The 24,591-nt window shown below is 38.2% G+C and overlaps 1 protein-coding gene across 5 annotated transcripts in view; it reads left to right on the top strand.

Annotated features, from left to right (window-relative positions):
- Ralgapa2 (Ral GTPase activating protein catalytic subunit alpha 2) overlaps positions 1-24,591 on the top strand; it is a 294,943-nt gene that overhangs the window by 115,895 nt on the left and 154,457 nt on the right. For 4 of the 5 annotated variants that reach the window (XR_007977973.1, XM_052183817.1, XM_052183819.1 and 1 more), the window contains exons 21-24: positions 663-839; positions 13,596-13,789; positions 14,558-14,656; positions 14,880-15,035. Coding sequence is in view for 3 of the 5 variants with exons in the window: in XM_052183817.1 (XP_052039777.1) it covers positions 663-839; positions 13,596-13,789; positions 14,558-14,656; positions 14,880-15,035 (626 nt within the window). In the remaining 2 variants the exon portion in view is untranslated. Of the gene's footprint in view, positions 1-662; positions 840-13,595; positions 13,790-14,557; positions 14,657-14,879; positions 15,036-24,591 lie in introns of those variants that run through there. The other variant, XR_007977974.1, reaches the window with a different exon arrangement.

Raw genomic sequence — 24,591 nt, 5'->3', positions numbered from 1 at the left:
GACAACTTTCAGTTTTGTGCAGGCAGATGGAGGACAGCAGTAGAGATGGCCCAGCTGAGGGGCTGTCAGCAGTGGAAGGAAAGAGTGGGCGAACTCGGGATTGTTAGGAAGCCGGCATGCGGCTTCAAGCAGCTAGGCTGTCTAGGCTTATCCTGTGCCCAATTAAATAAATAACCACATAAGTCTTAAAATCTCTGCATAATTACATTTCTAGTGTTTAAAAGAGAAAATTTTCAGTTGTGGTAGACACCTCATCCCTGAGTCTAAACACTGGGCTTGGAAAAGCAGAGTAACCATGCAATGCATAGTAGTAATCAGTTACTACCATACTCCTCCTGTTTCTCACCATCTCCTCATGTTGTGGATGGATCCTAATGGGAACTAGGACTTGCTGTAACTTTGGGGGCACATGGAATAATTGAGCAAAAACAATGACCAGAATACTACTTCATAAAGCCTATTAATGTCCTATACTTGGAAGTTTAGTTTTGTTAAGCAAGTATCTGTCAGGGACACTACTGAACCCCAACCAGGTTCTTCAAGTTCCACCCAAACCCCGGAGCAAACCCTGCCATCTGGGCAAATGTTACTTACATAAAGATAATTTTGAACTTTATCTTCCATATAGCTGTGGTCTCTAACTTTGGTCCTCTGTGTGCCAGGTGAAAGTACCGGTAGTGACACAGCTGTGGGCTACAGCAATGAAGCAGAGCTACCCGTGAACCCGTGGCAGGCCTGTGAGGAGGACCCGGACCTCAGCACTCCCACAGATGCTGTGGCTGACTCTGACGCCCGCCATTGGTTACAACTGAGTCCTACTGATGCTTCAAACTTAACAGGTGATTGTGTTTGAAAAGGATTATTGCTGCAAAGAGGAGATCCCAGTTTCCCACTCAAATCTCTAGGCACAGTATAGTGGGGTGCCACTTTCAACCACATTGGAGTTGCAGCTCCAGTTGCCTGCTCACAATTGCTTGTGGATTCTTAGAGTCTTGGATGGAGAGAGGTTTGCAATAAGACGGATGTAGAAGGAAGCCCAACATGGTTATGACCACTGTCTCCCTTAGGAAGATGTGATAGTGTCCATTACCAAGGTCTTTGGGGGAAGAAAATATTGTTTGTTTGTTTTTTTAAGCTTACATGTACCACACATGTAGAGCAAGGAGATTGACTATCTTACTATTTAATTTTTTAATTATCATAAAATATTTTATATTTATAATGTAAAATTATGACATATATGTGCGGTGACCGACCGGTCATAATAATAAAATGAACATCAGTGGGCTGTTGCTATCCAGTTTAAGATCTAGAAGAATACCTGTATCCTTGAGGTTCCAGAAGCCCTATTCAAATCCATTATCTTCTTCCAGCAGCCTGCAATGCTGGCCCCATTTTTAAAAAATAATAATTTCTGGAACTGAGGAGATGGTCCAGTGGGTAAGAGTGCTTGTTGTGACAGTTTGAGGGCTGGGTTTGAATCCCCAGAACCCATGTAAAAAGCCAGGTATACAGGATTTAGCTCTAAGGAAATCCAATTTTACAAAAAAACTTACACTGCAGAAGCTCACAGAAAATGGTATTCGCTGGAAAATAACCAAGAAACAACACTGGGAAAGGTCAGGGATAGATGACATGTATGTGGAGGTGTTTGACCAGAGACCTCAGCCTTTTATCCTTAGTATGTTTTTTAAATGCTTTACCAAGAAGCCTAAATGTTTTATTAGTAATGTAACTATCTAAAATAAGCAAGAACTACCAGAAGAATAAAGCCTCCTATCCCAACTTCTGGTGGTTCCCCTGTTGTCTCAAAGAGAAGCAGAGTATCTTCCAGAGAAGATTTTGCCTATGGATTATTATAGAAGCAGTTGTCCATAGGCAGAGTATAATTAATGGTGGTGCTGGAGAAGGCAGTGCTAGGTCTGTAGCTGGTTTGTCTTGTCGTTCCCCTTTTCATGTACTTTGTAATGTCAGTGTTTATACGAATATGATCTTGACTTGCTCTTGAAGAACAAAAACAAAACCTGAGTGTGGGCTGTTCAAGCCTTCAACTTCAGCATTGTGAGCAGAGACAAGTAGATCTTGGAAACTCACTTACCAGCCAGTCTAGCAGAAAAGCCAAAGCTTTCTAATTCAATGAAAGGCTCCGTTTTAAAGGATTAAGGTAGAGACTGATAAAGGAAGATATCCAACTTCTGGCTTCTTCATGCATACACATAGGTATGTGCTCTCCCATACATGTACATACGCCACCCATACCACACAGGCACCATGGCACACCCATGTAATTCCAGTAGTTACGATGTGAGCTAGGAAGCACATAGGAAATAAAACCCCATTTTTAAATGCTAAAAATCATGCAAAAGTAAACTTAAAGCCTAAGTTTCATCCCAAATGATTTTTCTTAATGAAGCAAACTTTAATTTTCATTGTGATATAAAACCAACGTTAACCAAAGAATCTGATAGTTTTACAAATCCTTGGAATTAAAACATTGTCATTCAATCAGCATAAATGGTATTTATATACATAATGTATAGAGTAAGTAATGATCTTGGTGTCAATACTATGAACTTATATAGGATTTAAGACTTCTAATTCTGTGTGGCAAGCAGGCTAAATTTCTCTATTTCTGTTTTGTGAGACCCAGGGAAATCTTCCCCCCAACCCCCTCCCCACATATATTAAAAAATACTAGTAAGTGCCTGAGGCAGAATTGGCCTCCAAATGCTGAGCTGTCTCTGCACTCCCCACTATCTTACAGCTAGAATAATAACTGTGTAGCCCTTTGAACTACTGGAGGGTTGTTAATGCATTTATTTAGGGCCAGTATATAAGAGATCTCTGCACGGTGGCGCGATAGATCTAGTGCTGATTCTTACTTTAATGTTCTTAAAGGTGAACCAGATGCAATTATTTTTATTGAAAGGAAAGAAAATTGGATGAGTGCTTCTTTTGTTTGTCCTTGGGAAAGATTAGTTTTGATCCCATTTCAGAGTTTGCATCTAACTGCTTAGTGTAGTGAGCTGTGTAACTCTGTATGGTGCACCATGTTGTAATTAACTCCTCCAAATACTTTGTTCTTCTTTGAAATAATAAATGGAGACTCAGTACACATAGTTCAAGAGTTCATCCTGTCAGCTGTGGAAAGCACAAACTGTAATATGATGAAGCTTAAGGATTATCACAGTTCTGAACTTAACTTTCTGTTCTTAAGAGAACAATTTCTTCATTTAAAAAAAAAAAAAGAAAGAAACCAACAAAACTCTTGTTAACCGGATTTTTAGGAGATACAGAAAGAGCAAGCCATCTGATGGACTTGGTGTGGCTCAGTGGTAGCATTTGCCTAGTATGTGTCAGGCCCTGTGATTGATCACCAGCACTACAGAAAACAAACAAAAATGTTGTTGTGTTTCTCACTGAATAATCCTACCCATTATCAGCTGCTTAGAATGAAGAGGGCTGGGGTTGGGTGGGGTCAGCCAATAGGCTACTTTCATTTGCTTGCATGTTACTGAAAACAATGGCTAAGTTTATTGTGCATTGTCCTAAAATATACCTGGGCTATGTTTAATCAGGTCTATTAATTCATGTAAAAAATGGTGCTAATTAGGAGGAATTGTCTCTGAACAGAGGTGTTATATAGGAAATCAAGTTTAGTCAAGAAATAGAGGAAGAAGACATGGGAACAAGCTCTGTTGTCTTCTCAGCAGGAAAAACAAGGCATGGTAGGGTGAGCAGTCTGTCGTCAGTGAACTCAATAGACTCTAAACACTGAGGCTGTCTAGTTGACAGGGATCTTGCCCTGGTGTGGGAAAGGCCTGAGTTGATGGGTCAGAGACAAAGATGGATAAGCAGGGAAGATGCTTGTCTTGATTCATTTATATATGAAAAGCCCATACTCTCAGTGAGGAAAGACTGCTATTTCTATAGTAACATAACACCAGGAGGGGCAGTCCCTCTCTAAGATGAAAGGCCCCAGGTGCCATAGTATTAAGAGTACAGAAAGTGGCATCAAACTAGATGGAGAGAAACTTGAAGCAATCCCACTGAAATCAGGGACTAGACAAGGCTGCTCCCTTTCTCCTTCTCTTTTCAATATTGTACTTGAGGTACTAGCTCCGGCAATTCAACAACATAAGGAGGTCAAAGGGATACAAATTGGAAAGGAAGAAGTCAAACTATCATTATTTGCAGACGACATGATAGTCTACCTAAGTGACCCAAAAAACTCCACTAGTGAGCTCCTACAGCTGATAAACAACTTCAGCAAAGTGGCAGGTTATAAAATCAACTCAAGCAAATCAGTGGCCTTCCTATACTCAAAGGATAAGCAGGCTGAGAAAGAAATTAGGGAAATGACCCCCTTCACAATAGCCACAAACAGTATAAAGTATCTTGGGGTGACTCTTACCAAACATGTGAAAGATCTGTATGACAGAACTTCAAGACTCTGAAGAAGGAAATGGAAGAAGACCTCAAAAAATGGGAAAACCTCCCATGCTCATGGATCGGTAGAATCAATATAGTTAAAATGGCCATTTTGCCAAAAGCAATATACAGATTCAATGCAATACCCATCAAAATCCCAACTCAATTCTTCACAGAGTTAGAAAGAGCAATTATCAAATTCATCTGGAACAACAAAAAACCCAGGATAGCTAAAACAGTTCTCAGCAACAAAAGAAAGTGTGGGGGAATCAGTATCCCTGACCTCAAGCAATACTACAGAGCAATAGTGTTAAAAACTGCATGGTATTGGTACAGTGACAGGCAGGAGGATCAGTGGTACAGGATTGAAGATCCAGAAATGAACCCACACACCTATGGCCACTTGATCCTCGACAAAGAGGCTGAAAACATCCAATGGAAAAAAGATAGCCTTTTCAACAAATGGTGCTGGTTCAACTGGAGGTCAGCATGCAGAAAAATGCGAATTGATCCATCCTTGTCTCCCTGTACTAAGCTCAAATCCAAATGGATCAAGGACCTCCACATAAAGCCAGACACTCTGAAGCTATTAGAAAAGAAACTGGGGAAGACCCTTGAGGACATCGGTACAGGGAGAAAGTTTCTGAACAGAACACCAATAGCGTATGCTCTAAGAGCAAGAATTGACAAATGGGACCTCATAAAATTACAAAGTTTCTGTAAGGCAAAGGACACCATCAAGAGGACAAATCGGCAACCAACAAATTGGGAAAAGATCTTCACCAATCCTACATCAGATAGAGGGCTAATATCCAATATATATAAAGAACTCAAGAAGTTAGACTCCAGAAAACCGAACAACCCTATTAAAAAATGGGGTACAGAGTTAAACAAAGAATTCTCACCTGAAGAACTTCGGATGGTGGAGAAGCATCTTAAAAATGCTCAACTTCATTAGTCATTAGGGAAATGCAAATCAAAACAACCCTAAGATTTCATCTTACACCAGTCAGAATGGCTAAGATTAAAAATTCAGGAGACAGCAGGTGTTGGAGAGGGTGTGGAGAAAGAGGAACACTCCTCCACTGCTGGTGGGGTTGCAAATTGGTACAACCACTCTGGAAATCAGTCTGGCGGTTCCTCTGAAAACTGGGCACCTCACTTCCAGAAGATCCTGCTATACCACTCCTGGGCATATACCCAGAGGATTCCCCACCATGTAATAAGGATACATGCTCTACTATGTTCATAGCAGCCCTATTTATAATTGCCAGATGCTGGAAAGAACCCAGGTATCCCTCAACAGAAGAGTGGATGCAAAAAATGTGGTATATCTACACAATGGAGTACTATTCAGCCATTAGAAACAATGAATTCATGAAATTCTTAGGCAAATGGATGGAGCTAGAGAACATCATACTAAGTGAGGTAACCCAGACTCAAAAGGTGACTCATGGTATGCACTCACTAATAAGTGGATATTAACCTAGAAAACTGGAATACCCAAAACATAATCCACACATCAAATGAGGTACAAGAAGAAAGGAGGAGTGGCCCCTTGTTCTGGAAAGACTCAGTGAAGCAGTATTCAGCAAAACCAGAACGGGGAAGTGGGAAGGGGTGGGTGGGAGGGCAGGGGAAGAAAAGGGGGCTTACGGGACTTTCGGGGAGTGGGGGGGCTAGAAAAGGGGAAATCATTTGAAATGTAAATAAAATATATCGAATAAAAAAAATTAAAAAAAAAAGAATGAAAAAAAAAGAGTACAGAAAGTGAAAAGATGTAGTAATATACACAAGTCTGCTTAGACAGTAAGTAACTCAGAAGTGTGGTATATCTGTGGCTCTGTTTCTACACTAAGCATTGTTTCTGAGCTTATCCTTTAAGAGAAGCTTGTTAATCTAGAAATACAGATTTAGATACTGTGAGAAATAAAAAAAAAATGTGTGGGATGGCTCTCTGAGGAGATGCTTTGTCATGTACTTGACGTGCAGGCATACAGACTACAGTTGGATGCCTAAATCCCACAGGAAAACCAAACAGGTATCCCTGTCACTTGTAATCGCAGCACTCAGGAGACAAAGACTGAGGAGCCCCAGTGTAAGCTGGCTACCTAGACTAAGTGTGACTGGGGAGCTCTGGGTTCAGAGAAGACTCTTTCTCAATAAGTAAAGTGGAGAGTGATTGAGAAAGACCACCAATGTCAATCTCAGTCCCCCATATGCACTCACACTCACATATATGCTTTTATATATGTATAAGCATATACGTACACACACACACACACACACACACACATACATGTGACTAAAAAGATGAATGAATCACAGCTACTGATCTCTTTAAGAATTTACAACCAAGAAGGAAGATATGTTCTGGTTATCTCAGATAATATAATAAATGTTTAGTAGTTTATATAATGAAAGTTAAAATCCTGGGAATCCTAGACGAAAAGCATTTGATATAAACTTAAGAACTTAGTCTTCACAGGAGTGGGGTTGTGGTATGTGATGGAGGGAGGGTCTTATATACCTAGCAGGGAAAGAGTGTACTACTCAGTGTGTTCCTGTATGATAAAGTCTTATACATGGCGAAGTAAAAGAAATAGAATCCCTATCTTTGGAATGACTGAAGTCAGTTCCAAAGGTATAGAATTCTTAAATATGAAAAGGAAACTCATATACTTGGAAGAAAATGTCTTCCAGAAAAATAAAAGAGTGAAAGAAGAAGTAAAAACCCCACCTCTGGTTGGTCTTGGGGTAGAGAGGGTTTCTCAGTGACAAAGGAAAACAAGCAGCCAAGAGCTGACCCCAAAAATTATTTGACTAATTAGGACCCCAAAAGGCAAAGCTCAACTTTGATGATCATTCCTTTTCAGGGCCCTATCAGACTTAATATAAGGTTTGATACTAGATAGCTGATGCCTGGCTTTGGGTGGGGCTGTTGTCTTCTTCTGATGGATTATGACCTCCAGACTAGAAGGCAGATTATCTGTTGTGTGCACAGAATGCCCCCGACAACCGGGACAGTCTGGGTAAGAGAGGCCCTTAGTAAGTAACCCAAATCAATAAACAGATATGCTTTAAGCTTTAGATAATTATTTAGCTAAAAGTATTAATTAAATTTTAACTTTAAACTTATCATGTAATGTAGTTTCTGATCTCTTTTAGTTAATGTATTTAATCACTGACCTATGTCCAAATGTCCCTTACAGGAAATTCTTTAATTAACAGTTGTAGATGTGAACTGAACTCTCTTCCCTTTCATTGAAGTTGATTTGTAGAAACAATTTTTCAGTGTTCTATGTCATCACACACATTTTTGGTGTTTCACTAGCCTCTGATAAGTTTGTATATCATGAAATAATATGAAGAAAAAATAGTAAAAGCTACCCTGGCATGGGTAAACTGCCTTTTAAAGTCTGAACCTGAGATTGAACAATAATAAAAGTAGATGAAGGAAGGGGCGGGTGGAGTCAGGCTGCTATGGAGCAGAATGCCAGCTTGTACCCTGGTCTTCTGATCCCTGAGCTGGGCACCTGGCTTCTCTGTCCCTGCAGTTAACATGTAAATAAGAGTCTGAGAGGTGATATCATTTATTTTCAAAGAAAAAGGCTTTCCTTTGCTCAAACTCTGTCAACTCTACATAAAATTACAGCTGTATTAACTGGTCCTTTGGTCATTAAGTACCTATTTTCCAGTTAAAAAATCTGTTCAATATTTTCAAATTTCTAAATTTTATATTTATCTGCCATAATCATGTATTTGGAGAAAGATGGTAAAATTTTACATATGTTTAAGAGTTCATAGTTTAGTAATTTTAAAGGCCTCTATAACATTTAGAAACAAAATGACATAGGCTGCTAATGAAATTAAAGCAAATATTTGTTATTTTGGAGGTGAACATGGAATTTTCTAAAATCTCTTAAATCCCCAGTTTTAATCAACCGTTCCTTCATTGAGGACCCATCTACATGTAAAATGTCAGCATCTGTTCTGGAACTCATGCCACCAGCCGGATAATTTTGGGCAAAAACACTTTAGCTCATTAAAATCTTCACAGTAATATTGAAAATTGAACACAGTCACTTGAAAACCTTCTAAAGAGCTCAACATATTTTGATAGTGGGGGACGTTGCCTACAATTGTAATCTCTGAGACAAGAATGATTCCTGAATGCCAAGCGGGATTGAAACAGATTTTTTGTGCAGATCCTTAGAAACTGAGTGTCTAGTTGGAGGAGGCACAGCAGCGCAGGTGGTGAGTGAGTACCCAGCCTTCATGCATGTTGTCACTTCAGCAGTATCACTGGGCTGGTCTCACTTTGTGTGGCTGCATTTGTAAAGTTGAGGAATTAGGATAAAGCAAGGCCATGAATCACCTAATTTTCTTCCCCACCACTAAAGAATTGAAGCAATATGGCAATCTTATTGCGAGAAATAAATGTCATATCATGCTCCTTATTCACTTGAGGGCTTACATTGATTCGTAAGCATTCATTAAAGCATCCTCATGGTTTTGCAAATAGCAGCTGCTTGCCTTGTACTTGATGTTACAGGAGGAGACTCTTCTGAGGCTTCATAAAAGTCAGAAAATGAAGAGGACCCACGATTACACTTTACCCTCTGGGCCTTCAGTTTTTCAGACATGGCTTGTAGGAATTCTGGTTTGGATGGCTATACAAGTTAATGTGTCTTCTCCATGGAGTATATGGTGCTGCTCTGGAAGGAATAGACTCATTTTTCCCTAAGAAACATCAGTGCTTCCATGGACAGCCTTCCCAGGACACTACCTGTCATCCTGGCTGGATCTTTTGACTCAGTGCCTGGGGAGCTTTCCATCACTAGCTTCAGAAGCTGCTGGATCCGTCTTGGGCCTGCTTTCTGCTGTGCAGACTCAGCCCTCTGGCTCCCCGTCGACCCTCTTAGCCCTCTCCTCAGGTGCATACAGACATGTGCTTCATTTGTTTAGACAAGGCCTTTAAAAAATGCAGAAATCAGTCCATCCTTATTTGTATGAGGTAAATGCTAGAATAGTTTTGGAATAATTATGTAAATAAGAGAACAATATATGATATTAGAGAAAATGCTGGCAGAAACAGGAGAACTCAGTAAATTCTCACCAAAGACTCAAAGGAGAAACAGAGCAAAGGTGACTTAAACAGAAAGCATAAAGATTTAGAAATAAGTCAAACATTAGCTACACAGTAAATATAAATGAGTTCTCTAAGGGAGAGAAGACCATCAGTGTAGTTGTGGGTGGACAGCTGAGTAAAATTTAAAGTAGAAATTATTAGCAGGAACAATAATTCTACATTTACATGCACATCCCAGCTTCCAGACATATGAAGCAAAATTTGGAAAAAAGACATGAGAAATTACTGATAAAACCATTCTCATAGGAATAAATATGAATATAATCTGCCATTAATTGATGAGTTAAGCAAAAAAAATACTAATAAGAAAACATAATACAATTAGCTCTGTTGAGTGGACACACGTGCATATATGTATTTGGCAAACGTATAAGTTCAGTTCTTTTCTGAAAGATTTATGTATATGAGTATACTGTCACTGTCTTCAGACACACCAGAAGAGGGCATTGGATCCCATTACAGATGGTTGTGAACCACTATGTGTTTGCTGGGATTAGAACTAAGGGCCTCTGGCAGAGTAGTCAGTGTTCTTAACCACTGAGCCATCTCTTCAGCCCCAGATGTATAGTTTTTAATGTAATAGCTAAGATACATACTCTTAGAAATTGCACAAAATTTTAACAAGTTGGCCAGTTGTTATCAACAGAGATCCCTGATTTGTACTACAACATATCCTGTGATTATGATGAAAAATAAGAATAACAAAATTTTTAAAGAAAAATAAGAAACTAAAAACCAGACTTCAAATAAAACAGTATATATTATAATCTTTAGAATATAGCTGATAGCAGCCAACCATTGGACTGAGCATGGGCTCCCCAGTGGAGGAGTTGGAGGGAGGTCTAGAGGAGCTGAAGGAGTTTGCAGCCTCATGGGAAGAAAGATGATATAGGCCAACAAGACCTCCCCAGAGCTCCCAGGGACTAAGCCATCAACCAAGGGGTACACATGGTTCTAGCTGCAGTTGTGGCAGAGGAATGCCTTGTCAGGCATCAGTGGGAGGAGAGGCCCTTGGTCCTAAGGTTCGATAGATGCCCCAGCGTGGGGAAATCGAGGGGGGAAGGGAGGTGGGAGTGGGTTGGGACGAGGTACATCTTCTTGGAGATGGGGAGGGAGGATGTGTTGGGAGTTTTCTGGGAGGGGAGGAAACTGGGAAAGGGTATAACATTTGAAATGTAAATGAAGAATATATTCAATTATAAAAAGGGGGGAGGAATGTAGCTGAAATTAAAGGGAAAGATAGATTATGAGGTTACATGAGTGTACTTGAAAGTGAAAAAAAAAAAAAACAACCACAAAACAAAACAGACAACAACCTAAAAACATTCTCTATAAATATTAACAAAGCTAGATTGATTAAGGAAACAGTCTAGTCAAGGCCCCATAGAGACTTTCTTCCCACATGATTCTAGATTGTATCACACTGACCTTTAAAACCAACTATCACAAATAATGTGAGAAAAACACCAGACAGTTCCCAGCTGAGGAACAGTTTATACAATATCTGACCAGTACTTTTTGAAACTCTGAATGCTGTTGAAAACATAAAAACCTAAGAAACGATTACAGTCTAGTTGGGTATAGAGATATAACAAGTATTGTTTCTATTTGTCATTACAGTTGCAACAGGGTAAACATTTCAGTAAAAGCAAAGGACATCTATAGGCTGCAGAGGTGGCTTACTCACTTGATAAATTGCCTGTTGTGTAAGTGTGAGGATGTGAGTTTGAATCCCAGAACCCACATATAAGCCAGGTTTGGTGGTGTGTACCTGTGATCCCTGTAATCCTATGAAGATGTGGGAAGTGGAGACAAGACAATGCCACCAGCTCATAGGCTGCACAGGCAATAGTGAACAGGAGAGCTTGTCTCCTGTTCATACAGGATGGAAAGCAAGGTCCAATACTCCAAAGTTATACTCTGAAATCACAAACATGCCTAAACGCACACGCACATGCATACACACACACACACACACACACAGAGGAATATTTTTAATTATAAATAAGTCTTAGACATTAATACTGTTTTAGTACTGGCTTATTAATTGTAATGAATATTCTAATGTGAGAAGCTGATAACAAAGAAACTAGTGTGGATTATGTGGATGCTATTTGTGTTTTTTCATAAATCTCCAGCAGTTTTTAAATATGTCTATTTTTTAAAAAAAATATGGAGAACAAATTGTTAAATAGAAATGTATTAAGACTAAACAAAAAACTAGGGGCTGGAAAAATGGCTTAATGTTTAGAGCACATGCTATTCTCGTAGAGACCCTGATTCCATTCCCAGCACCCACAGGGTGGCTCACAACAATCTGAGACTCCAGTCCCTGGAGTCCAATGCTTTCTTCTGACCTCCTTGAGCACCAGGCACATCCATGATATATGCACATACATACAGCAAAAATAAACATAAGGCGAATAAATCTTCAGAAATTTTAAAATAAGAAATCGAAATGAGTAGCTTTTACAAATAAGGTAGAGTTGGGTGTGGTGGCTCACGCCTTAATTCCAGCACTCAGGAGACCAAGGATGTGCTTGGGCTCTGTCCTATGGCCTTCACTCACACAGGCTTTGATAAGCTACTCACACAACAACAGAATCTACCTGCTCACTTTGTCCAGGCATGAGCCACATGCCACTGCATGCTTAATATATTTAACTCATTAGAGAAATACAAAAGAAAAAAATCACATAATACTACCCACTACCGAGGAGAAAGGACACAAAGCTTGACACTGTCACCACCAAGTCCTGGTGAGGCTGTGGATAAGTGGCACTTATGTACTCCCCTCAGGGTGCTGCTGTCTATGCCAGTGCATGGAAATGCCACTGCAGAAAAGACTGGACTGTGTGCTGAACATGCACTCCAGTTATTTACCAAAGAGAAATGTCAGTATATGTTCACACAACACCTGCATGTGAGTGTTCCTGGCAGTTTTATTCTTAGTTACTCAAAATAAGAACTAATCTAACCTTCATCAGATGAAGAGATGAACTTTGATATACCTCAAAACGGAGTGTTAATCAGCAATCAGTGGGGACCCTAATGTACATGGTCTTACGGAAGAATCTCAAGTGTGTTCCCCTAAGTAAAAGAAACCAGGGAGAAAGGCTGATTACTAGAATTCCAATTATATGAGATACTAGAAGAGGCAGACCTGGAAGAGTCAGAACTCAAAGCAGCGGGTATAACATGCTTTGGGTAAGGAATGGGGCTAATGGTGAAAGAGGTGCTCCTCAGGCTGATGGAAGTGAACCCTGTCTTGGCTGTTGGGGGATGAATGGTGACTGTTACGTGGCTGCATGTATTCCTTAGACCTAAAGGAGGTGAAACTTCCTGGTATGCAAATTCTATGCTCAATAAACCATCTACCAACGCAGATGTCTCTGTACCCTAAGACTCTGGGTCGCCTACTGTCATGGTACTCATCCTACTCAAAATCTCGCTCATCTTGCCTGCTTCATAAAATCTTCACATGATCACCCCAGGTGTATATCATTTCTTGTTGTGCATTCAGTTTGAAAGAATCACATGTTTGACCTTAACTGATTATTTTTTTCTGTTCTATCAAACTCTAAACCATTTTTTATCTTGCTCAGGAGTAAATCATAGTATCTGTACTTTTAATACTTTACTAAATGCCTCAGAGTTATTTCATTTAGTCCAAATATATGTTAGTAGAAGATATTAGAATAGGATACTATGTGGTTTCATTACTATTTTGATTGTATAAAGTTGGGAAATAGAAAAGCAAGAAGGTATTTATATATCCATTTTATAGGATAACTAATATTAATATGTAAAATATATGTATTTCCATGGATAAAAACATTTTACAAAACTAAAAGTTTACTCTTAAAATAAATACAGATTTCATCCTGACTTTTATTTTTATGCTAAATATATTTACCAAGAATTCATAAAATTTAAGCACAAATAATTTGCAATAATGCTTAAAAAATATGATGATGAAGTTGACAGAGTTACTTCCACACTTTCTTCACAGACAGCAGAGAATGCCTTGCAGATGACTGTAGCATTATTGCTGGAGGAAATCTTACTGGTTGGCACCCAGACTCTGCTGCTGTGTTATGGCGAAGAGTCTTGGGAATCCTTGGAGATGTGAATAACATCCAGTCACCGAAGATCCATGCCAAGGTTTTTGGCTATCTCTTTGAACTCTGGTACAAACTGGCCAAGGTGTGTTCTGATGTTACTTTCTATACTACTCCAGAGAAGTTAACATGTATCATTTAATATACGAACTATTGAGCATATTCTGAAATGCAAATTAGGCATTTAGATGAAGTGTATTTGATTGCTCAGGAGTAAATCATAGTATCTGTAGTTTTAATACTTTACTAAATGCCTCAGAGTTATTTCATTTAGTCCAAATATATGTTAGTAGAAGATATTAGAATAGGATACTATGTGGTTTCATTACTATTTTGATTGTATAAAGTTGGGAAATAGAAAAGCAAGAAGGTATTTATATATCCATTTTATAGGATAACTAATATTAATATGTAAAATATATGTATTTCCATGGATAAAAACATTTTACAAAACTAAAAGTTTACTCTTAAAATAAATACAGATTTCATCCTGACTTTTATTTTTATGCTAAATATATTTACCATTATTAAATATTTTTTCAAAACATGACTTATATTCATATAGCATAATTTATGAAATCATCTCTTACCACTGGGGTTCAGGATCTCCCTAGGTGTTCACACGCTAGAAAAACAATACCATTCTTTTGTACTTAAAGTTTCAACTATATGTAGTAAGCAAAACACAACTTAAAAGGACAAGAAATCTCATAATAAAAGAAAACTCTGTAAACACTACACATTTCTTATTCCTTGTATTAAAAATGGAAGTAGTTTCTTGGTTGTACAAGACAGTACTGCTATGTTGTTGTAATAGTAGAAAGTTACCTTGCCTGATTCTCTTTTGAATTAGATACGAGATAATCTAGCAATAAGTTTGGATAACCAGTCATCTCCGTCTCCTCCTCTCTTGATCCCACCACTCAGAATGTTTGCATCATGGCTATTTAAGGCAAGTGTTTATTCTTTATTACAATTTCCTCTTCCCTTCTAAAATTGAGTTTAAAAACTGTAATTGCCCAAGACTGCATGTTTTGAAGACAGGCTGGGTCTTACTACAGCCAGCGCATCCCACATCTCCAAACAACTCTTCAGGAAAACTGAGAAGTAAATGAAATGTTGAAATGCTCTGCATCTGGACTTGATTTAATCTGGAAACATCATCTCCTTGGCAGGCTACAACTCTGCCAAATGAATATAAAGAAGGCAAACTGCAAGCCTACAAACTGATCTGTGCCATGATGACCAGACGCCAGGATGTTCTGCCAAACTCTGATTTCCTGGTGCATTTTTACCTTGTGATGCACCTGGGATTAACCAGCGAGGACCAGGTATCCTGTGACTCCTTTTTTGATGGTGTGCCATAATGGGAAACTGCTTGTCATGCTTTATGTGTACCAGGGCTTCTGAAAATATACCAGAAATGCTTAAATCCTCAATGACTTCCACTCTTCACACATACGGTCTTCGAAAGTCCGACCGGGGCTTATCCCATTCCTGCTTCTTCCCCTCACCATCTCTGCATGCACTAAATCTGAACTTGATTTTGCGACCTATATGATCCAATCTCAGCCTCTATTGTCAGCTTGAAAGTACTATCTCATCTAATTTTTCCTCTGTGGTTCTGGCCAATTTAAAAATATCTGGAGATTCATGTTTTAGCAGTTGGATTCTTTTTATGAGGTACAGTTTTCCTAAGAAGTAAGGATCTTGGCATTTCTTGATGTGGAGTTACTTTTCTTCCAAAGAAGTAGACATTTGGTTAAATAGAAACAAAAAGGTTCAAGGCCTTCACAAAGCTACAGTCCCCTCTTTGTAGATCCTGGACTTAGGATTATAAGATGTGGCCAGTATTTGGTCTGCCTCCCTTAGGAAGTCCCCTAGCACTTGTGAGGACAGGAAGAGTGATCCAGATAGGCATATGTTATTATCTCCTCCCTCCTTTCTTCCCTTCTTTCGTGTGTGGGGCTGTGGGCAGTGTGTGGCACAGCTCAGGTACGGAGGTCAGAGGACAACTTGCAGCAGTCACATGAGGCCTGAGGATTAAATGCAGGTCACCAGATTTAGGGGCGTGCTTGGCATTTATTTATTTATTTATTTATTTATTTATTTATTTATTTTCTTTAATGTACTCGCATTTTCCCCATGCTGGAGAGGTGGTCACCATTTTCTGTGGTTCCCTAGGACAAGCTTTGAGCCGTAATCATTGAGCTTTGTTTTAGCCATTACCATACCATTCCAGTGAGTTGTTCTTGTCATGTTTGCTGGAAGCGTCATTGGAAGACAGAGAGAATAGCAGCTGAGTTTGGACCCGCAGCTTCATTCATTTATTTCAGTAGATGTCTAAGGAGGGATATTAAGTACAGCCGCTTGTATTGTCTGCTTAACTATCCCAGCTGCCCCTGCAGGTAGAAGCACCTCCTACAAACGATGCAGTGCAGGGCACCTAGAAGATTAACGGGGTAGAAACAAGAAAGAGAATCAACTTTGAAGGTAGTTATGTGCTCCCGCAGTATAGGAACCACAACAGGAAGGGTGACTTAACAGCGCTCTATGTTAAAGTAGTATTTTGATGAGATTCTTCATAGAACATATATGATTTGGAAATAATGGTCAACTATAGAGTTTTCTCATATAACAATAACAACAACAAAACTGAAATCAGCACAAAGCAGTAGTCCTTAGAGTGGGTTTTTAGAGAGTCCCGTAATAGGTGTGAGTTTAAGATCGTATTCTGATTGAAGGGTGTTGGCATGAAAATAAAGCAGGGAAGCATGAAGCAGGAACTCAAAGTAGTCAGTTAGTATGAAGTGTCTTAAAATATTTTATTCTGGAAAGGTGCTGAGGTTATATTAAAATTGTCTTCACATTTCAGTGCACATCACGTTTCCAGTTAGATGAAGACAACAGCGGTCTGTTGTGGACAGCCCAATGGCAGCAGCAGGCCCATCAGTGCAGATGTGAGGGCAGAATGGGGCATCATACATCTCTATTCTATAATCACCCTATTGTGTACACCATTAGGAGCCTTGGATTTTTATGTGGCTTTAATAGAATTAACTATTTTATTTTAACCTTAACAATTATTACTATATATTTTAGAAACCCCGACTGTCTGCCAAACAGAATTACCCTAAAGTGAACTTTATTTCTTTGCCAGAAGAAATTTATCCAGAGTCCTTCTAATGAAAGAAACCTTTCTTATTTAAGTAAGAAATGTCTCTGGTTAATTAGTTTAACTTTTGGCCCACATGTCTAAGTAGATCATGGTGGTTGTTTTAGAACTTATATGTACTTCTGGAAACACATGCTATATTCATTATAAAAAGAAAAGAAAACATTTGCTACAGAGAATACAGTTAAATTCAATTTTTTAATTGGGAAGCCATGCACCTGTGGCTGGTACCATGCGGAGGCTTGTTTCCATTCTGTGAGAGTTGCAAAGAACCACACGTCCTCGTATTGTGGCACGGAAGGATTTGTTTATGCAAGGGAAAAGTCTAGAACTATCCTTTGCTTTAAAAATAAGTAATAGAAAATACTAAGTTTGCTATTTAAATTAAATACATATTATATAAAGAATTAAATAATGTGTTACATAAATAATTAAATGCAATCGTTAAGTTAAAATATTAATATTTTGATTTAACCTTTACTAGTTTTGTTTTACAGAGAAAACACAAGATGTGTTTTCTCCTTTGGCCTCTGGATGGCACACTTGTCTGCTCAACTCAGTTATATATTTTACAACTGCTAGAGAGCCAGAACCCTGTGACAGTGTGTGTGCAGCATGGTGTTTTACAAAATGCTTCTCCTGAATCTGATAGAATTGGGATCATATCCACAGTGCTCAGTGAAATGCTGAGATGTAAACAGGTGCTAAGACATTAGATACCTTTTCAGATGTAATTGAGACTCAAATGTAAAAATCATCCACAAAATATATATTTCATAAATTACCCTCTGGTCTTGTGTACAATCATGTAAAACCATGGCTGCATCTAAGACGATACCAAATTTGTTATGTAAGCTGAACAGCCAGAATGCCAAATGTAGTACTTCTAAAACAACATTTATAGTAGTATTAGCTATCACTCACTTACTTAATAATGGTCTTATCAGATAGTCTTTCTTTCTCACTGTGATGTAGTGGGGGTTTGTAATGTGCATAATTGTAAAAATGAGAGAGAGAGAGAGAGAGAGAGAGAGAGAGAGAGAGAGAGAGAGAGAATCCATAAAATGGACAGGTTTTCCGTGATAAAGATTCCCCACCTACACCCTAGTTTTTTAAGACAGGTCTCAATATAGCCTTGGCTCACTATATAGATTATGCTGGCCTCAAATTCATAGAGCACTGCCTGCCTCCCAGATGATGGCATTAAAGACCTGCACCACCATGCCTGGTCCTGGATGTTTATTCATTGCTAGTAATCTTGTCACTGGCTCTAAGCTAATTAGGATCATAAGCACCTTAATAATAATGGTCAATTATGAACTCTGTGTGACTGCAGGATTACTCAGTCAGCCTACGAAGGATCTACTGTTGACTCTTCATCCCAGCTGCACTTTGCCTGGAATATTGGGGTGGAGGTGGAGGTGGAGAATGGCCATGTCTCCTGGGCCCACAGTGCCAGATCCCACCAGGGACATTGTGATGCCCCACCCATTCTTCTCCACACTTCACTTGGAATAATATATCTGCCCTATTTTATGAATAACGAAAGTTCAAGACATCTTGAGAATTTCTGCCAAATGCCATGTTCAAAAGGATGTTAGAATTCACAGAAAAGCTTTACAGACCCATTGGGCATGTCTTTTCCACTCACTGACAGCTAACTTGTTAGTCAAACACTCCTTGATCTCATTCCTCCCTCATTTGTTTTTTCTGGGCCATATTCCTTCCACTTCATACTCCTCTTAGAGTCCCCTCTGACCTGCGGATACCTTCCCAGCTCGCTGTCATTTTTCGGTTTCTCTTCTAAAGCTGTTCTTGGTTGCTCTTAGTTCATCCTAATGTTTAAGCAGCTTTTTCACCTTAGTCTTCCCCAAAATATTTTGACATGAAAGGAACTATGATTTGGATATATTAAAAACATTTCCTATTAATTTCATGATTATTTAAAACATATGGAAAGATCAATACGTGTGAAATGGAAAAGGACAGTTGAGGAAAGGAATTTTATTTTCATGTTTGTAAGAACATATATCAAAGACTGGAAAGTTTTCTTTTCTTAAAATAAGTAAACTATTTTTTAACAATGACTTACAGATTTACCGTCTTAATGTAATTTGTCTGTTATACATCAAAGTTAAGTTCTCTTTTAAATGCAAAGCTTACAGTAATACAAAGTTATTGTTGCAAATTTGCATATAGAAATTTCGGGAAATGTGGATCTTTGTTATTGTAGTCTATAATGTTATATTATCGTATTTTCTAAGGCAGAAAAAAAAACGGCATAAAGCTTTCCTCAGGTGAAGAATGTATATAGTTCTGCTCTACAATAATCATTGACATACAAATTTTAACCATATCAGCATAATTTTTTGATATAGTGGAATATGATATGATAAAGTGTAGCTGTGAAGAGCTGAGTTTTAGTCTCGGCCTTCATTTCTTAGCTTCGTCCTTTGGGCTTACCATACCCTGACCCCATAGTGTGAGAGGGGCATAATCATGGAGTATTTCCTCCTTTAGTAAGCATGATCCTTACGTGAAGACGGAGAGCAATGAATACTGTAGCTCTAAGAACCTCCTGTATTTCATTTTTCCAATAACTGAGGTCTGTGTTTGTTTCATTACCCATCTGCCATCTTACATTTTAATATAATGATCTGACTGAAAAATGTACTTATACACTATGAAATTTTACAAGCTCTACTCCCTGTGTTATGGGAGAAACATAAGTAGTGTTTACTTTGCTCTTTATACCCATGATCCAGGAATGTCTTGTGGACCTATGGTCATTGCCTCTCTACTTGCTTCTCACCTAACTCAATGATAAGATGATGGAAGGCTGAATTCTGAATGAGCCAGACTCCTTGCAGCTGGTTTAGCACAGTATTTGAAAGACATGGGAAGTAGTAGGACAGCATCTTGAAGGAGCTGGGCTCTCCCGTCTTTGGAGGTTCTGCCCAGACACTAGCATCACTGCAAGGAGCAGGATCTCTGCCAGTGCCAGCCTTCTCAATTCAGAGTGTAGCTGGGTGTGTCTGCTGTCTTGTCCTTCACTGCTGAGACTCATGTTTGGTTCTTTGGCACTTCTGGAAATTCTGTAAGTGAGCTGACATAGCTGTCAATTCTTGTCCTCAAACACTCTGAAAAATGGATTGTGTTCTCTGCAAGTAAGATTCTGGCAATGATCTATGTCTGCTGCACAGTGCTGCTGAGTCCTGGATGTGCAGCAGCAGCAACGGCAGCTCAGTTCAGCATTAACTTACCCAACTGGGGGTTTTCTCTTTTAACTTTAGTCACTTATTTTGTTGCCAATAAAATCTCACTCTTTTAAGAATATTTTAACATACTCTTTGAGTGTACTTTCTAACTATACCAACATTAAATATATATATATATATAATTTTAGGTTCTATATATAGAGGATTATTTTATCTTAGAAATCAAAATAAGTTTATGCTTTTTCTTAACGGATGCTACAGCCTCCTCTCAAGAGGTACATGATGGAATAATATAATAATAAACAGTCGGGTGTAAAAAGATCCCCAGGGTCTCCTCAGTGAGTGTAAGACTCACTGGTGAGCTATGAAAGCAAGGTGCAGGGGTGATCCTTGTAAATTGGCCATACCTGGCTCTTCTAACAACCTCAGACAGCCTGCATCATGCAGTGATATGTAATCATTGCATCACCTTTTCTCAAACAAAGAACTGCTCTTTGCTAGAAATTTAGCCTTAGAACTAGAACTTTGTATGCTAGATATGTATAAGTTCCTTGACATAGTTAAAGCTAAACTGATAGGAGTATTCAGTTATGGAAACCAGAATTATCATATCAAACCTAGTGGAAGGCAGAGGCTTACTTTTACTTGTCTTATTTGTCTCATATCAAAGGAAATAATTTTATTGCTTCTCTACCATGCTGATTTTGTATAGTAAGCTATTTTTATAAAAATTTTAACTCAAAATTTTAAATCAGTGCTGGCACAATAGAGTACACACTTTTGTATTAGACATTTATATGACACCTAGTGTATAATCTTGATGTGCTCAGTATAAGAGTTATAGAATGCTCACCCTATAGAAGTTTCATTTTAATAATTTTTGTTAGAAAATAGTGATTTTATTTTGACCTATTTTTTTTGTCATTATAATTCAAACTCAAAATTGTGTCCCAATTTTTTCCACACAGTCCCACTCACTCATGCAGACAGGAACATTACTGCTGTGCAGAGAATATCCACTTTTTCCTTATAGCTTTTCTATGAGTGAGAGATTAAATAATTTTCTAGATTTGAATAATCTCTCAGGGGGAAAATAAAAAACAGGACAGATCATAGTTCCACCATGGTTTCTACCAGAGAACCTGGGGACCCTGAATGGTGTACTTCAGGGATGAAGTGATACAACCTGTGAAACTATTCACAACTGTAATTCCAAAAGGGTTGGACAGAAAATATTTGCCATGTTCTAAATTGTTCACATTTTATAATTATATATTTTGTATAATTTGAATACACTGTGTGGACTAGAAAAATACAATTATAAATTTTACCCTAAATTTTATAATAATAACCAAATATGTGATTCTTCCATTTTAAAAAGAACTTTAAAGCCATAGTTTTGTACTGTGAAAGGAAAAAGAACTAATCTGAATCTATTTCTGTTGCAACAATGGGTCTTGTATCTCTATGCTTCAGGATATAACTTCACAGTGGCTTTAATATGCAGTCTTTATAGATTACAAGCCTCAGGTTGACACCTAAGAAAGCTGAGAACAAGACTTATAGGGCCCCACTGGACCGAGAGTGAGAGATAGGGCCCCACTGGACCGAGAGTACTCAGGGATAAGGTAAATTAGAAGACTCTAAGGTCCTTAAGCATTCTTGGATTTTCTGGTTTACTTTTAAACATTTTTTTTAGAATCACCATCCTTTCCTAAATCTGTGTTATATTCATGAATTTTATATTGGATATTTTTTCTCACCATTGGTCAGTATTGAGTTCTGAAGGTATGAAATGCATAAGTATCTGTAAAATTCATTATTTTGCACAATGAACCAAATAACTGATATTTGAGTGGCAAATGTTCATTTAGCTAAATTGGTGGGCAAATGAAGAGATTAGACTTGGCAGGACTTGGAAGGACTTAGAGTGTCAGGATTTACAAGACAAGATTGAGGATGGGGATTCACATGTCATAGGACTCAGAAAATACCCAAGGACCAGTGACCAGAGAGAGCATCTTTGACTTAGTGCCAGATAAGTATGGATGAAATTAACACGTGACCATGAGTAAGCAGGCAGCACTGTAAAGAGGCCCAGACTGTCTGGATCATCAGGAGAGTCAAGTATAGACCATGCAGGCATGACCTTTGACCCTTGCTTACACAGCTGACTGCTCAATCTTCCACTCCTCTGAGTAGTTTTCATCCAACAGATAATGGAGGACTCCCAATGGTTTTGAAGCAAAAAACTCAACATGACTTAAAAAAAAAAAAAAAAAGAAGGGGAAGAAAACCGTTGAAGGACCTTACACCATAGTGGTTATTTAGGATAAATTATAACCATGAGAGAATGATGACAGCAAGAACAAAAAGAATTATAATAGCCCAGGAACAAGTTAACAAGGGTTAGTGTTGACTAAGACACAGATTCTGTGTGTGTGTATGTGTGCATGTGTGTGTGCATGTATGTGCATGTATATATGTTTTGTGTATATGAAATATTGGCAAGCAGATAAGATACTGTATTAGACAGAAAGTATTCTGACAAAGGTAGAAGAACATGCATACAGTGTTCCCATTGCTTCTCAAAGACAAGTGCAGTTCTGAAGGGTGCTGGGAGTTCAGGAAAAGAGAGAAGGCTGATGCTTAATCATGCAAGGGTAGAAAATAGGTTCAGTGTCAAGCACTTAGACAATTCATGCCTCTACCTTCCTTTACCACGGATGTCGGAGCAGGAGGCACAGGTGTGTTTCCAAAGAATCCTTTCCTACTAGAAATTAGAAATTTATGGGCAATATTTCCAGGGACATTTTTTTCTACCTAAAATACACATTTTTTTTAAATCCTGTTGGATTTAAATGGTTTGTAAGTAATAAATTTTCTTTATTATTGCAATAGAATATCTAAAGGTCTTTGTTGTATGATGGCTTTTCTTAGCTTTATTATTATGTATTTGCAAAAATAATCAGACGCTCAAAATATTTAATCTCTTTAAAAATATAATTTCATTCATTTAAATTCACTTGATTCAAATTAATGTTATTTTACCCAACACAAGGGTTTACTTCAGGAATATGCAAAACTTTTACATTTTAACAAGTTTAGTTATAAGTATAGGTGGTGCGTATTCCTCTCACAGTATATATATGTACCAATTTCAGAATGGTAAATGAACATCACCTTGTAGTATCTAGGGCTTTCCAAGTGTTTCTCAATTTGATGGAAAAGTACCAGCTATAAGAGTTGTTAAACTTTTTCAAGAAAAATAAATTTCATTAGACTTCATTCAGCTATCGGTGGACATAGAGACTTTGGATGGGTGACTGCAGCAAACAATTGTATAGAAGGGTTTTTCTTTTATTTTATAGCTATATAACCAATAATTATTTTGTTAATCTGCCAAGCTCACTTATACCTCAATAAGGAGAGTGGATCTATGTTGATGTTGACAGAGGTTTCAGTTATGAGGTTTCACATGTGTACAGCAAACTTGTTTCATGGCTTTAAAATGTGTAAGATAATAGCACAGGAGACTGTTTGGAGAGGAACAAATCTACCTGAGAGGCCAAAACCCAGCAAAATGTTTGATTTACCTCATTGGATTTAGGGTATAAAGCCTCTCTTTTAAGTAAATGCAATCAATGAAGAATATAAAACATGCATATTTCATCATAAATCTTTTATGCATTCAATAGGATATAATAGGTGGTGTGTTTTTCTTCTTCAAAGTCTGTTTTTAGAAGTGTATTTTATTTACACTTTCTCAAGGATTAAGCCACCAGAACCTTCCTTGATGGAGTCTTTTGAATATGTCTTTTCCCAGACAGAATAAAGAGAAATGTGATAGATGGTAGAAATGGAAAAATGGTAACTTCTCTTTATCCAAACCTATTCACCAGTCATTGTGAGGGCAGAGTGGATAACCAAAGCAACCTCACCTCACTGCCTGAGAATCTGGCCCCACCTACCAGTTTTAGATCAGGCTTTAACTGTGTACTGTGATGGGCTAGTCAGCCAGCTTCTCATCCTAAAACTGATTCTGGGCATGGGGGTTGGGGACAGTCTGCTTCCCAGGAGATCTTTGGCAATATCTAAAGACATTTTTGGTTGTCACAGCTGGGACAGAAGTCCATTGGTATCTCAATGTAGAGGAATCTATGGCTCAGAATATCAGAAGTGCTGAAGATGGCACTGGGCTGAGAGAAGAGCTAGGGAGCATGGCGACAAAGCTTAGCAAGCCCAGAGAGTGCATAAGGCCAGCCTCCTTAATCAACCAGGAAATTAAGGCACAGGAAAAATTACCAGAGAGATTGAGAGGCAAATGTTTAAGATTGATTATAAGAAAGTTGCCAATGTTTTTTGTTTTGTTTTGTTTTTTGTTTTGTTTTGTTTTTCAAGAATTTTCACAGTGGAATTTAACTAAATTAATTTATCTCTTTTTTAAAGTCAATTTAAGAGATGAAACATGTCTGATTAATTCAGGTAAACATG

This window comes from Apodemus sylvaticus, chromosome 5, assembly GCF_947179515.1.
Source record: "Apodemus sylvaticus chromosome 5, mApoSyl1.1, whole genome shotgun sequence".
Lineage (NCBI taxonomy): Eukaryota > Metazoa > Chordata > Mammalia > Rodentia > Muridae > Apodemus > Apodemus sylvaticus.
Note: the sequence above shows the minus strand (reverse complement) of the source record. Positions and strands in the feature narration are given on the sequence as shown.